Raw genomic sequence first — 16166 nt, 5'->3', positions numbered from 1 at the left:
CAAACAACGGGTTAATCAACTTTACAAGTTTGATTATGGGGTTATTCGACTTTACAAGAGCACCCTGGGGTTATTCAACTTTACAAGATCCTTTTTTTTAAGGCAAATTACTACTATAGACTTGTTAGCAGATCTTCCAAAAGAAAAAAAATGAAAATCGAAAGAAAAAAATTAAACTAACACACGCAAGGGAGCAATGAATGTGGACCCCTAAACCGTAGGACTTTACCTATACTTCAGACTACCTCATCTAGTTAGAAGAGCTTAGAGGCCTAGGATACCGTAATAGACTAGTAGTTATACTATACATCTCGCAAAACGCCCACTTACCCAGAGTGTTGCGACGCAGCGTCTTCGTTCTCATCGGCGGAGCCCTTGACGCTCTGTTCGGAGGCGTTGGCGGAGGCGGGAGAAGGCTGCTCCTGCTGCGGGGTTGTCTGGTCCTTCTTGGCCTCGCCTTCCTGCCCTTCTGCACCGCCTTCCTCAGGCTTCCCGTCCTTTTTGAACCAAGAGCCGAGGCTGGTTCCCAGCCCGGAGACCTGGCTCGAGACATTCGTAAACATGTTCATCTCTCTCTCCGCGAGTGTTTCAAAAGGGTACGATAGATAGAGGGTCTTAGGCCTACGAAGTTTCTCTTACTTTGACTGGTCTGCGACGCAAGACAATTGATATATAACTATAAATTTGGTAGTATAATTAATTAGCCTAATAGAAAACAATTTTATATTCCCCTATAATCGACGTTACAATGATTTACTCGTCTCTAAACAATCGTCTAAAAACAATAGCTAAGTTTGACAAAAAAAATTAAATGGGAGTTAACGATAGGCCTGTAGTAGGCTGTCTCGCCTATGACACCCAGTATACAAATAACCAACGTCAAGTCAGGCAAACGTTTCTTTTATGCATTTAAGACAGAATCTGCGCTGTCAACGACCTTGGTCAACGGAAGTTGCAAGAGAACGCCCACCACACCTAACGTCAGCACTGCTCACTAATGTCAGCAGCCACCACGACGTCACGAGCCTTCTCGACACCTTGCATACACTTACACACTGACTACTGCCGATTCCTGCTGACGACAACCAACTATAAGGGGCAAGAAATCAATACAGCTCCCAAGAGCCCGGAGGAGCTTCCCCCATTGATTTCGCTGCAGTTGGTGCCGTTCGTTCTAGAACTGAAGGCGTTTCCTCCTTTAGGGTAATTATTTATTCCCGTGTAACGATAAATAATTCATGATTACTTAATAAATACCAATATGATTTTACTCTACTATCTAAATATAATTTGCTTCTAATCAAGATACCGAAACAACGGTGTAAAGGGCAATTACAATTACAGAAAACACACTCCACACTACATTTCAAAAGATGACGACACTCGCTGGATTGCCACACGAAAAACAAATGAACATCATCTAAAGGATATTGAAATGTTTAAAATGTTTATAAACGTCAAAACATAATATTGCGTACTGTACACTCACAATACATGGGGTTCTACAAAACTAAACAAAGATTAGTAAGAAACTCAAAAGATTTATGATACAAGTGTCACGAGATGCGGGAAGCTTAAATCGCTTAATTTAGATGTGTTTCATAAAGGAAATTGGCAATGATGTATCCGTAAATCGAGGTTGGCCGAAAGATATAGTCATTTATGTCAGTACCGAGTAACATCACAAAAAAATTTAATTGTCACACAACTATGAATCAATTTCAAGTCTATGTAACAAACAGAACACAACTGGATAGGAACTATTTCATAATCAATTATAGTATACATATACAATATATATATATATATATATATATATATATATATATATATATATATATTATATATATATATAGATAAATAGATAGATAGATAGTTCCTATCCAGTTGTGTTTCTGATTATTACAGACTTGAAATTGATTCATAGTTGGGTGACAATGAATTTTTTTGTGAAGTATATTACTCGGTACTGACATAAATGACTATATCTTTCGGTCAACCTCGATTTACAGATACATCATTGCCAATTCCTTTATGAAACACATCTAAATTAAGCGATTTAAGCTTCCCGCATCTTGTGACACTTGTATCATAAATCTTTAGAGTTTCTTACTAATGCTTGTTTAGTTTTGTATATTATATATATATATATAGATATATATAATCTATATATATTATATATTATATATATATATATAACAGAAATGGGCCAAGTGCTGATTCTTGAAGTAAACCAACTGACTTTCACATTTGTTTTGGTACAGGCTACTATCCTTGTTCTTTTAAAAATCATTTCAGTCAAGACCAACTTTTCTGGTGTTTTCGTTCTTGAACACCAAAACATTATGTGTTATGATGTTCTATCAGATGTCTTCTCTAAATCTATAAATTCGCAATACATCTTCCAATCACCTACCTGCCTCTTTCCTGCCAGTCTCATCTTAAAGTCCACTATACTTCTACCTCTTCCTTTAACAAAACCATGCTGCTGTTCACCAGTCTTCACAACTTGCATCAATTCTTCATTCAGCATTCTTTGCCCTAAGATTATATCTGCAACATCAGGTCCACCTCCCCCAAAATCTCCGGTTCCATTATCTTTAAAAGATCCTAATAATAATTTGACCATCTTTGTCATCCTTCAGCAACATCATATTCTTTAATCTCTGAGTACATCTGTCCCAGATCTTGTCTTTCCTTTTCCCTTGTTTGATATTCTGTACCTATATATCCTTTTCAATCTCCTATATCCATAACCTATTTAACTTGTTTGTGGCTCTTCCAAAGGCTATGCTCAGTATCTTGATCTCTCTCCTCTTCTCTTTAACATTTGCTAGCATGTTGACCTGATCTCACCTCACAATCATTGATGGAATAGGAAAAAAGATATTTAACCAGACCTCTGAGCCTAACAAAGCTTTTCTCGGGCTGGTTAGTACTATCTCTGAAAGCCCTACACTTCCACCTAAATAAATCTGGTACCTCTGAGCAGAAGACTGGGAAGACAGTAGGAACAAAAAGGGAATACTGAGTCAACACTCCCTCACTCAAATTTATAGAGATGAACTGTTTGTGTAGTGTATGTGGAAAAAGAATTCAGACGGAGAAATGTATTGATATATAAGCAATTTTAAAGTATGGCATGAGTGTAAGTTGCAGTTATAAAGTATCTCAGCCAATACTACATATACTTGACTTTAGTAAGATCAGTAAGAGTTCCATTAAGTTAATAAACCACTTTGTGGACCATAAAAAGTACTGCCAAGATTAACTTCAATCATGATGGCCGTCTTTTGTAAATCAGACCTCAGTAAAGAAAATGGATGGAAGGTATAATATTATATAAGAGAAAGTATTTGCATCTAAGCATGAAAACGTATGCTCTTCATGCAGCAGAAACCTGAAATAGAGGTATAATGGTAGCTTGTGCATAACAGATTTGAGAGAGGTCCAAGATACCTCAGTATAAAGTAGTCAATCTGACAGATTGTAGAGGTCCAAGGTACCTCAGGATAAAGTCAATCTGTAGAAAAACAGTATGCCTCTGCTGAGAATGAGAAAAACTGCATTTTTCTTTTATGGAATAGCACCATCAGATATACTTCTTGCATATTTCCGGCCTAGTTCCCACTTAACTTTATATTTATTCTTCTTATAGAACATTTTAACCTGATCATTGAGTCACTAATCTTGACTGACTCACTGTTAAATGTGAGAATGCCAGCAGGAACAAATGAAACATCAATGCATTTGCCATTCCTACCAAGTTGTCCTCATAATGACAAGCATTCTCTTGACACTAGACAATTTCAGACCTGTCAATGTGTAATTGCTGCTGCTGTTAAAATCTTGTTTTCAACATTTGGGATGAAATACATGCTGTTACAGTACGTAAAAATCACTTTGTGATATGCAGTTGTGCCACAATGCACAATTAATGCAGCCAGTCTAAGCCAACTGAATTACCTCCCATTATCACAGTAATCTATGGTTTTTGCCAGAAAAACTTAACATACTTTACTGGTCGACATTTTCTTGAGCAATAAGACAATTATACAAATGGGTAACTAACTTCAGACAAGCAACAAGAATACTTTATTTTTCATTACCACTAAAAAACTAAGTAAAAAACCTTAGGCGGGGTGGCAGACCTTTTAAGACTACAGACACAAATATCTGTAGAATTTACAACATGCCATTCTAAAATTAAACTTAGGCTAAACATGAAAAGAAGCTTTAGGTAAACTAATACTGATACAGTAATAGTGCACCATCGTGGATGGATTTGCTAGTAAATTTGAATCTAAGATAATTTCTTATGCAGAATAATTAAAACAGACAGATTAGTGGTATTTAGCAGAGCTTGAATGAAGCAAACTTAGAATGGATGCTACATAGCACATCTCATGAGACATCAAGGTTGTCTCAGAACTGCATTTCTTTAAATGTTTTGTGTCATGCCCTGTCTTCATAAGCATCACAGACCTCTTTTTGTCATAACACTTTCTTAAATCTAGGTATTGTTTACACGATATTCTTAAGCCTGTAGAACTGCAAACACTTTTTTTTTTTAATGAATTCCCCAGAACAGTCTGTTAATGAAATGTACAATTATAGAGTAATCTTTCTGATGTACTGTACAGAAAAGTAATAACATTTCCAGTCTAGTTCTGCATATATCCCTTTTACTGCAGGAGAAAACCATAGCAAAATACATATATTCTCTTGGGTCAAGATTAGCATTGGTAATTCTGCATGTTATCAGACCTAGTATATGTAACATTTTTTCAACCTTTAAAATAGTTCAAATTAAAATGCAAGACTAGCTTTTATGAAAAAATATAAGAAAAACCTATTTGTAATTAGCCTCAATTGATTATTTAGAAAATACTACTCATAAATTCAGACTTCATTATTCCATTACAACATCCAACAAGAAAACGTCTGAAATTATAATGAAATATTATATAACAAAAAAAACCACTCGCGAAAACTTTGAAATCCCTCCTTTACAGAACCAACAGCTTATATACAAAACAAAACATGTTTCATATACTTAACAAGTGCCTAAAATCAAAACCTCCAAACCCAATAGAAACATTACTTTGATGAAAGGGAACGGACTTGATTTTGCAGTTTTCCACCCAGCCATTCTTTCAGAATTCACATCATACATAACTAATTCATTGACATTGTCCAAATGGAAGTGACTTTCCTTTCATTCTACTACTAAACATTAACTTTTATTCCATAATCAATGTATCACATTGTGCTGTAAATTAAAACCAGGCATGCATGTAGTCTTGAGTAATATATACATCACAATATTTTTAAAAAATTTACTTTCCTTAGGGTTTTTTTGCCTCTATATAATCAGTATAAAATATTAGTTACTATTTCTTACTAATCAAATCACTGACATTACTAGCACAGGCATTGATAATTACAAATTTATGATGTACAATAAAGAACAAAGAAAGGCCTTTATAAAGAGGAAAGAGGTCATGTGGGTGACTTGAAAAACAAGGTTCTTTCAACAAACCTCAAATTCCATGCATACAACTTCAACATGCTCTGACTGCTGATAAAAGTGTAATTTAACTTTTTGCTATCATTTAAGATATCTTTATATTTACACTAGCCATATAAAGGTCAGGTAATAAATAATCAGATGTGTGAATTGCACACATTTATTTATAAATACATAGTATGTATAGTTTGAATATGGGAGTGAAAAAGAAAAATACTATATGTACTAATGAATGTTAGGTTATAATTCTCTGTGGTCCAGTAAGAGATAACAAGCAAGAAGAAGCTTGCTTAATTGTAAATATAAAGGGAAACACATCTTTATCTAGTCTCACAGCAGAGCACATAGTCAAAGCTGCTCTGAACTTGGCATAATTCTCACTAGGCACTCTCACTATTGCTCTCCTTTCTTCTTCATCAAATTTAAGGATGTCCAGAGTCGAGCTTGCTGCAACCTAGAAATGAATTTTGGATATCAGTACCCAAACGAATATCTTATGTTCACTTTCATAAAACTAATTTGACTGTGTTTAACTAATATTTTTTTTTTATTTACTTTCAGCAAACAATTTAAATACATCTGAACTTGAAAAATTTATCTTTTTTATCATTCATGTTGAAAACATTCCATAGGGACTTCAGTCCTGAAACTATTTTTGGCATGTGGCAACAATCAGTTTCTAATTGATAAGCCACCAAACCTAAAACATTCTTTAAATGCTAAACCATGGGAACAACCTAATCATTCAAGATTTTACGCAGGTTTTTCCCTGTATGGAGTTAGGCAAGAAATTACTTGTTCATTCTTTCCTGTCTTGTGCTCTATCTGAGCCAAATAGACCAGTCTTCCTCTGTCCTCCATAATTTCAGGCTTTGAGAGCTATATCTTTCTTCACTCTATACAAAACCGCTGCATCAATTCCTCTGCAATAAAATTTATAATCCAGTATAAATCTTGATATTCTAAGGTCACATTCTTCAGAAGCTTTTCTACACTGTCCTTGCTAGTGCCCATATTTCTCCTACTTTGCATAGAATGTCCTATGTACCCCTTCTAAGTCGTTCTCTACTAATGGGACATTTATATTTACTAGTAGTTTCACTATCTAGCTTCCTTTCATTCATGGTGTTGTTACTCTCCCTTTGTTATTACCCTTGCCACCTACGTACTTCATAATCTACGAACTTTGTTCTACTTTCATAGAATTGTTGCCATCCCCTCTGCATTCTAATCTACCTTTTACACTTTTCCATTACCTCTTCCTCAGATTCTGGGAGCACTAGGTATTCTATTTGAAGCAGGGTTAATGGACCCACTTTTCTATAAGTATTGTGGTTCCTTCCATTACTGATAAAGAGCAAAGGGCTGTGTTATACATATATGGCAATTAACATTCATCTCAAATTCTTCAGGTACACCTGCCACTGACTTTATTCAAATTCTACTGTTATGATAGGGTTACTAGGTTAATGATTTTGATACCCTCTGCTTTCATAACACCTTTTTAATTATTTTCCAAGTACAGCATCAAATGCTTTTTCTAGCTCTACAAATTTGTGGTATACAGTAATCTCTTCTCCTCTACATGCCACTTTTTCTATAGTTGCCTCATTATAAAGACTACCTGTGTTGTTAATCTCTGTCAATTCAGTAATTAACTTTTCATCTTTAATCTCTTCATTTACATCTAATACATCTTTCCTTCTCTACTTTGCTCTTCTGAACATTTTTGCTTACCCTGCCACAGCGCTAAAGTTCTTTCCAGTACCCAACTCTTCTTCTTTGACCTTGACACCTATCTTTTAGACTCCCTAATATATTCCCTGTATCTATTCCCTTCCTTGCCTGTCCTCTGTCAGAGTTTGAATGCTCTCGTCTTGGCTGTAATTGCAATTAATGGTGTACTAGAACACTGAGGCAGTCTTGCTATGAATAAGTTATGCAACACTGCCTATCCCAAGATAACTTATTTCCTGTAGCCATTGAAGTCAGGATGAATCTTAGATAACCAAAAGACTGACCAATGGATTTAAAATTACTGAACATCAAATAGTAAAGGTCACTAAGATCCTGAATATTTTGCAATTTTTAATCAGTTAAATTTGGCAGGAAATCATTTGAAAATATCAGTTTTATACATTCAACTTACCTGTCAGATATAAACTTAGCTATTAGACTCCGTCGTCAGACAGAAATTCGAATTTCGCGCACACACTACAGGTAGGTCAGGTGATCTACCGACCTGCCGCTGAGTGGCAGGAATAGGAACCATTCCTGTTTTCTATCAGATTTTCTCTGTCGCCGGTACTGACAACATCGTTGTTAGTTCCTCTGGCTGAATTTCGTTTTTTGCATCGCAATTGATCTTCGTATTGGCTTTTTTGGTGACGTATTTGGATCGTTGTACTGGCATACGCTATTGTGGACTGTTGATTGGAATTGGTTTGGATTTTTCATCATGATGTCTGACTCTGGAAATGTTGTGAGAATGTGTGTGAATGAGGGCTGCAAGGTGAGAATGCCGAAAGCTTCGGTGATCCTCACACTGTTTGTAAATTTTGTAGAAAGTATGAATGCTCTTTAAATAACACTTGTCAAGAATGCAAGAGTTTGAGTGTTGAAGGATGGAAGTCTCTAACTTCTTACTTAAAGAAGTTAGAAAGAAACAGGGTGAGGAAGGCTTCTTCCAAAACCTTGCCTAGCTCTAGATCTAACGATCAGGTTAGTAATATTGTACCCTCTTCTCCTCTTATAAATATTGCTCCTTCTACTCCTGTTTCAGCCCCTTCACCTTTCATAGATCCTGCTGATTCTACATCGGAGATTGCACATCTCAAAGCTACCCTTAAGAAAATGGAACTAAAGATGGCGGCAATGGAAGGTAAGCAAAGTGAATGTACAGTGAACAGTGCAGTAGAGAGTGACATAAGTGTCCCTAGTGCAGTGGAGGGGGCGTCTGACCGGCTCCATAACGCTCCCAGGCCTAGACCTCTTTCAAGCTCCCAAGCCCAGAGGAGAAGGAATGTCAAAAGCCGTACGGAGGTTGTGGAGAATCCCCACCAGTCAGACGTCCCTTCAGCAGGTTCTGTTACGCCTCAGACTGCCAGAGATCGCTATTGTAAAAGCGTTCTCCGTGAGTGTTTCTCTTCTTCGGAGACTTCATCTCCCGAGAGGATGGAGATCTAAGGATCTTTCCCGTCCCTTGAAGAGGTCCTGGAAAGCGGCTCGTATAGATTCGAGTCCTGAGCATTTTCTGGAGGATTTGCCATCGGACAGGAAGAAATCTAGAAGTTTGTTGCTCTCTCCTGCTGATTCGTGGGATCCTGCACCGGACCATTCTCCTTCCCCTCCTTTGGATAAGGAAAGTGAAACAACGAGGATTCTTCGTAATATGCAGGATCAAATCGCTCCTCTAGTTGGAGTACTCTCCAAAGATCCTCCAAGAAGGAAGGATGCGTCTCTTCCCATCAAGAGATCCAAGTTTTCATCTTCTTTTCCTCGCTCTTTTACGGATAAGGAAGCGGAACATTCTCCTCAGTCCAGACTCGTTCTAGAGGCTTGTTCTAGAGAGTTGTCTTCGTCTGACAACGATTCTCCAGTCAGGCGTGGGGGGCCTACCAGGCGCGAGGCGCCAACCAGACGAGAGCAACCTGCTAGTTCGGATTTGTCGTTCTATAATGAACCTCCTGCCAGGCGCGAAGCGCCAAGCGAGCGAGAGGCTCCTTCCAGGCGCGAGGATATTTCAGATGAAGAGACTCCAACAAGTGATGGCCTCTCTAATTATAAAGACTTGGCTTCGCTTTTGTTACAAGAATTCGGAGACTCTTTGAGCCCGGCAGCTCCTCCTTCACCTAGATCTCTATTTTCAAGTACCAAGACACCCAAGTCTTCTTCATTTTTGAAAATGAAGCCTGCGATCTCTATGAGAAAAGCTCTTCAATCACTTAATGCTTGGATGAGCACGAAGAAGGAAACACTTAGAACGGTGTATTGTTCTCCTCCTTCCAAGCTTGCGGGCAGGAGAGGCATTTGGTACAGGACTGGAGAAGCTATGGGTCTGATGCTCCCCTCCTCTGCGGAATCGGACTTCTCGAGCTTAGTGGAGTCATCAAGGAGACACTCCCTTAATTCTGCAAAAGCTTCCTGGAGCATGTCCGAGTTAGACCAGCTCCTCAAGGGACTTTTCCACGTCTTGGAAGTTTTTAACTTCCTGGACTGGTCCCTTGGGGTGCTGGCTAAAAAGACCCGGGATCCGAGGTTCTGTATGGACAAGGCAGTGCAAGATGGTTAGGGAGAACTTGCCTCCTTATTCGGATCAGGAGTGGTTAAGAAGAGATTAATTTTTGGGTCTTTTCTTGCCAAAGCTGTCTCTCCTACTCAGAGATCAGCTCTGCTTTATGCTCCCCTGTCTGATCACCTGTTCCCTTCTCAGTTAGTGAAGGACATCTCGCGTTCGCTATCTGAGAAGGCAACTCAGGATCTCCTGGTCCAGTCTACCAAAAAGAATCGCCCTGCAGTACCAGTTGCCAAGAAAACTTCTCGTACTCCTCTAGTGCCCTTTCGTGGAGGCTACTCATCACGACCCCCAACGAAAAGAAAGACCTTTGATAAACGAGGAAGGTCTTCCTTCCGTCCGTTCAAGAAATCCAAGTAGGACTCAGGTCCTCCAAACACCGGTAGGTGCCAGACTTCTAAAGTTTGTAGAAGCCTGGGCCATCAGAAAAGCCGACCCCTGGACTCTGTCTGTTCTGGGGAAGGGGTACATCATACCTTTCCAAAACAGACCACCCTTGTCTACAACACCGAGGGAACTGTCGGCGAAGTACAAGGACCCTGCTCCGAGGGAGATGCTCCTTCAGACGGTGGAGACGATGTGGAACAAAGAAGCAATCGAATTAGTGCAGGACCCTCACTCCCCGGGATTTTAAACTGCCTTTTCTTAGTCTCGAAGGCTTCGGGGGGATGGAGGCCTGTGCTAGACGTGAGCATTCTGAACAGCTTCGTGGAGAAGAAGAAATTCTCCATGGAGACGTCTGCTTTGGTTCTTTAAGCTCTGCGTCCTGGAGACTGGATGGTCTCCCTGGACCTTCAGGATGCTTATTTCCATGTTCCCATTCACCCATCGTCAAGGAAGTACAGCAGTACCTCGAGATACGAAAGGCTCTACTTACGAAAAACTTGAGATACGAAAGCCAATGCGAAAAATTTTACTGCTCTACATACGAAGTTTTCAAGATACGAAAGGTTGTTGCTGTAAAGTCCCGAGATTCGCCCGGACCACTGAGAACAATTTTAAAACTCCCGCGCCGCCAACTCAGTAAACTCGCCACCATCCTCCCGCTCTCCCATTGGTTCCTGATGCTAGTCACCCCATAGGTCCTGCTCTCCTACTGGTCAGCACCTACCCCTTGTGCTTTAAGTATTCTATTGGTAAAAGGATGCTGTAAATTGAAAAACTTATTCATGCAATACATTTAATAAAAAAAAAAACATTAGGTAAAGATAGAATAAAGAATAGAAATGAATGGTTATTATACTTTTTGGTAGTTTCATTAGTTGAAGAGAGATACTAATGGCAATTTATGGCTTACTGTGTGCTAGGAAAAATGATTGCTTGGGGCTCGTTCGATACTCGTAAGACGGGTAAGAGCTGAATGTAAACAATCGATTGGAAGGTTTGTTTTTTGTTTGTTTGTGTATTATAGTTAATGATTAATTAATAATTATTTGAAATGAGTGCATACTGATTATTTATACATTTTATTGGCATATTCTAAGCTTTTAGCTCTTAGGTTTAGATGTCAGAATCATAGACTAGGCTACAGTAGCAACCGCTAACATAGGCTAGGCTTATTGCTAAGGGACATATGCTAAAGTCCTAATCTATGCAGTAAAAATGGGGTTGAACATTACATGCAGTATAATATTACTCAAGTATATGTCCAGTATTTTGCCTTTTTGGAGTCATATTTCTTCCGTCGGATCGGCGTTGTAACCTTAGAACATGTGTTTTAGGCCTGGAAATATAATTTACTGGGGTGTTTCTGGAGGGCTTGGAACGGATTAGCCATTTTACATGTAAAATGTGTTCCAAGATACGAAAAACTCATGATACGAAGGCAGCCTCGGAACGGATTAATTTCGTATCTCGAGGTACCACTGTATCTCCGATTTGTGACACAAGGCAAGATCTTTCAGTTCAGGGCCTTGTGCTTTGGCCTGTCTACGGCCCCTCAGGTATTCACGTACCTAATGAGGAATGTGGCCAGATGGCTTCATCTAAAAGGGATCAACATCTCCGTTTATCTGGACGATTGGCTCATCAGGGCCAAATCAGAGAGCCAGTGTTTGGAGGACTTGAATACGACTTTGAACCTAACTCAATCGTTAGGATTGCTCGTCAACCTCGAGAAATCGCAGATGATCCCCAGCCAGAACTTAGTTTATCTGGGGATTCGGATGGATTCTCGGGGTTTTCCTTCCCAGGAAAGGCTCCTTCGAGGCTTACAGAAAGTCTCGGACTTCCTAGGGAAAGAATGCAGCTCAGCGAGGGAATGGTTAAGCCTTCTAGGGACCCTTTCCTCTCTGGAGCAGTTCAATTCCCTAGGGAGACTTCACCTACGCCCTCTTCAATTCTTCTTGAGAAAAATGTGAAATTGGAAGGAAGGGCACTTGACGGACTCTTTCTTGATTCCCTTAGAAGTAAAGAATCACCTAAAATGGTGGCTGGTCCCTCTAGAGAAGAACAAGGGCATGCCTCTGGCTATTCGGAACCCCGACCAAATATTATTCTCAGATGCATCAGAGACGGGATGGGGAGCGACTCAAGGAGCAAAGGAAGTGTCAGGCTCCTGGACGAAGGAGCAGGAAGCCTGGCATATAAATTCCAAAGAACTGTTCGCAGTTTTCCTTGCTCTAAAGTGCTTTGAACCGGAAGTTAGAGACCAGGTGGTGCAGGTCAACTCAGACAACACCACGGTCCTAGCCTATATCAGAAAACATGGGGGGACCCATTCGTTTTCCCTTTACGAACTAACGAAGAAACTTCTAGTATGGGCAAAAGAAAGAAACATTACCCTCCTGACAAGGTTTGTGAAAGGAGAGAAAAATGTAAGAGCGGACAGGCTCAGCAGGTCGAACCAAGTCCTCCCCACAGAGTGGACCCTCCACTCGCAAGTGTGTCAGAGCCTTTGGTCCCTGTGGGGGAGGCCACAGATAGACCTTTTCGTGACGTTCCTATCCAAGAGGATAGAGAACTTCTGCTCCTCGGTAGAAGACCCGAGAGCGATAGCGGTAGACGCCCTTCTACTAAACTGGTCTGGCCTGGACGCCTACGCCTTTCCCCCGTTCAAACTGCTAGGGGAAGTTCTCAAGAAGTTTGTGGCATCGAAAGGGACGAGATTAACCCTCATCGCCCCGTTTTGGCCCTCTCAAGATTGGTTCACAGAGGTACTGGAATGGACGGTGGACTTCCCCAGATCTCTTCCAAGCAGGACAGATCTGCTCAAACAACCCCACTTCGAGAGGTTTCATCAAAACCTCCCCGCTCTTGCTCTGACTGCCTTTCGACTATCGAAAGACTTGTCAGAGCAAGAGGCTTTTCAAGCAAGGCTGCGAGCGCTATCGCCAGAGCCCGAAGATCATCAACTATTCGGGTTTACCAATCGAAGTGGGATGTGTTTAGCAGATGGTGTAAAGCGAAGAAGCTGTCCTCCTCCGATACCTCTGTGACCAACATAGCCGATTTTCTGATTTTTCTAAAGGAAGAATCTCAGTTATCGGTGTCAACCATAAAAGGTTATAGAAGTATGCTTTCAGCTGTTTTTAGAAATAGAGGCCTGAAAATAGCTGAAGAAAAGGAACTTCACGACCTGATAAGATCCTTCGAAACTTCTAAATCCAGGTCTCCACGTACCCCTAGCTGGAACCTGGATGTGGTCTTAAAGTTCCTGTCATCTGAAAAATTTGAACCTCCTCACCTTGCATCGTTTAGGGATTTAACACGGATATCTCTAGCTACGGCTAAAAGAACGAGTGAAATCCACGCCCTTGACTCTCGGGTTGGATTTAAGAAAGATTCGGCTATCTGTTCTTTCCAGACTCTGTTTCTGGCCAAGAATGTGAATCCTTCAAAACCCTGGCCCAGGAGTTTTGAAGTGAAAGGTCTTTCAAACTTGGTGGGAGAGGAGCTAGAAAGATCACTGTGCCCAGTAAGGGCTCTTAAGTTTTACCTTAAGAAGAAGAAACAACTTGGAGGTTGTAAACAAGGTCTATGGTGTGCTGTAAGGGATCCGAAAAGCCCCATGTCCAAAAATGCCTTGGCATTTTTTGTTAGGAGCGTTATTACAGAAGCTCATGAAAAATGCACTGATGACTCCTTCAAAATGCTTAGGGTAAAAGTTCATGAGATAAGAGCGGTTGCTACGTCGTTAGCTTTTCATAGAAACATGTCTTTGAAAGACATCTTAGATGCGACTTATTGGAGATGTAACTCAGTCTTCGCATCTCATTATCTAAAAGACGTCAAAGTAACCTATGAAAAGTGCTTCTCTCTAGGTCCTTTTGTATCAGCGGATACGGTGCTGGGGCTTGGAGCAAATACTGATCCTTAAATTTTATGTGTGTACGTAAACCTCCTTGTTAGATGGGTTCTTGGTTTTCTACTGGCAGGGGTGCTTGATGTCGCACAGGCGGCCGTTGCCTTTGTCAGTAAGGAACTAGGAATGTATCTGACAAGTAGGGTTGTACAAAAAAAATTTTTTTTTTTTGTGCTATAATGTTTTGCGTGCTTTTGTGGTTCAAGTTATTGGTTGTTTGGGAGGAGTTTGGGGATAACTCCTTTCAATCTTTAGAACTAACACGGGTGTTAGGTTAATGTGATCAGGATCGGTGTTGTGCTCCTTGAATAAGGTTCTTGTCAAGTAAGTGGATCAGCACCCATTGACAAAGTCCTTTCAGGCTCTGCCGAGTAAGTGGATAAGACCCCTTTGGCAGATCCACAAGAACTCTTAGCCATAGATCAATATCTCACTGAGGCTCTTGAGACGAAGCAGACTCCTGGGCAGTAACCATGAAGTCTTCCATCTAATCAGGTAGGAACCAAGGTTTAATTTTGTTTACCTACAACGTATGTTGTGATTCCTGTCTATGTCAGTAATTAGCTGTCTCTTACCCTCCTCCAATGGTGTGAATCAGCTAAGTATATATCTGACAGGTAAGTTGAATGTATAAAAATGATATTGTTATGATACAATAAAGTTTTATACATACTTACCTGGCAGATATATGCAATTAATTGCCCACCTAGCCTCCCCTCAGGAGACAGGTGGTAGAGAAAATCTGATGGAAAACGGGAATGGCTCCTATTCCTGCCACCCAGCAGCAGGTCGGTAGATCACCTGACCTACCTGTAGTGTGTGCACGAAATTCGAATTTCTGTCGGACGACGGAGTCTAATAGCTAAGTATATATCTGCCAGGTAAGTATGTATAAAACTTTATTGTATCATAACAATATCATTTTCTACAAACAACAGTAAATAAGTTCCTGCAACACAAAAAATAAATAATTGAGATTTTTGAAAATTATATTCATACCAAAGATTATAACATTCTATTTCTAAGGCTGAAAATAATACTGTACTACTCTGTTTTTTTCCATCTGTCCATCCGCCTGTGGTGTATGCGTATGGTAACACTGCAGCCGGGCTTTAGATAGTTACATTCAGGTTACATTCAACAATAATAATAACCCTATTTCGAATATTAACGGTGTAATTCGCATACAATAAATTATTAAAACACTTTTCAGTTACAAATGTACACCCAGATATCCTTTTATTTACCTAAAACTTAAACATAGCGTAACTATTTAAAGCCCGGGACGCAGTGTTACCAAATGCAAACACCACAGGCGGATGGACAGATGGAAAAAAACAGAGTATAGCTTTTCACTAGGCTTCCTTATAACTTCTGAGCGATAAACTTTCCACTGTGTCTCTGAACAGCCAATACAAACAATACTCAGCAAATCTTGGTAATAAAAATGTCTCAAAATATAAATTTCTCCATCCCCATTCTTTGGAAAGAAGAATTAATCAAGAGGGCTATGAATGTCTTCTAAATAGAATTATGCTGTTTATTAGATACCTATATACCAAATAAAAAAATGCTCAGGTATTATAAGCTGTCAATATCAATATTCTCTGCTTTGCAACCTCCAACTTTCTGAAGCTAATGATATGATAATTACTGTGATAAAAGACTGAAGGAAGGGGTCTGAGCTTTCTTTAAGAATAAGTGTACAGAAACCTGTTGTTTATACATAATATAACAAAAGAAATATAACACATTAAAGGCCAATGGACCTACATTCTCTAAAAATACCATCACAGTTTAGCCACTTAAAAACCTGTGAAGAGTAGATGCATAAATTACAATAATTTATTTATAAAAGTTTTCTGATGAATCAAACCAAGAAAAGTAAGAGAAAAATTAATTTGAAGGTACTTGGACTAATATCAAATATTGCAGTTGTTGAGGATACTACTACTTAACTGTAAAAGTATAAAAATTACCAACAGGTCACTATACTATACTTACTGTTCATGTTGATTTTTAGGAAGTACCTTGAATTA

At 39.5% G+C, this 16166-nt stretch overlaps 2 protein-coding genes across 2 annotated transcripts in view; both read right to left on the bottom strand.

Annotated features, from left to right (window-relative positions):
* Positions 1-1046, bottom strand: part of LOC135204371 (synapse-associated protein 1-like) — a gene marked incomplete in the record, with an annotated part of 313294 nt that extends 312248 nt beyond the window's left edge. Inside the window, 1 exon segment of the mRNA XM_064234595.1 lies at positions 331-1046. Coding sequence (XP_064090665.1) covers positions 331-569 — 239 coding nt within the window.
* Positions 1047-5674: 4628 nt separating this feature from the next.
* Positions 5675-16166, bottom strand: part of LOC135204370 (ribonuclease P protein subunit p14-like) — a 29599-nt gene continuing 19107 nt past the window's right edge. The window contains exon 4 of the mRNA XM_064234594.1: positions 5675-5984. Coding sequence (XP_064090664.1) covers positions 5766-5984 — 219 coding nt within the window. The 3' untranslated portion in view covers positions 5675-5765. The remainder of the gene's footprint in view (positions 5985-16166) is intronic.

The sequence above is a fragment of the Macrobrachium nipponense genome, chromosome 44 (assembly GCF_015104395.2).
Source record: "Macrobrachium nipponense isolate FS-2020 chromosome 44, ASM1510439v2, whole genome shotgun sequence".
In the NCBI taxonomy this organism is placed as follows: domain Eukaryota; kingdom Metazoa; phylum Arthropoda; class Malacostraca; order Decapoda; family Palaemonidae; genus Macrobrachium; species Macrobrachium nipponense.
Note: the sequence above shows the minus strand (reverse complement) of the source record. Positions and strands in the feature narration are given on the sequence as shown.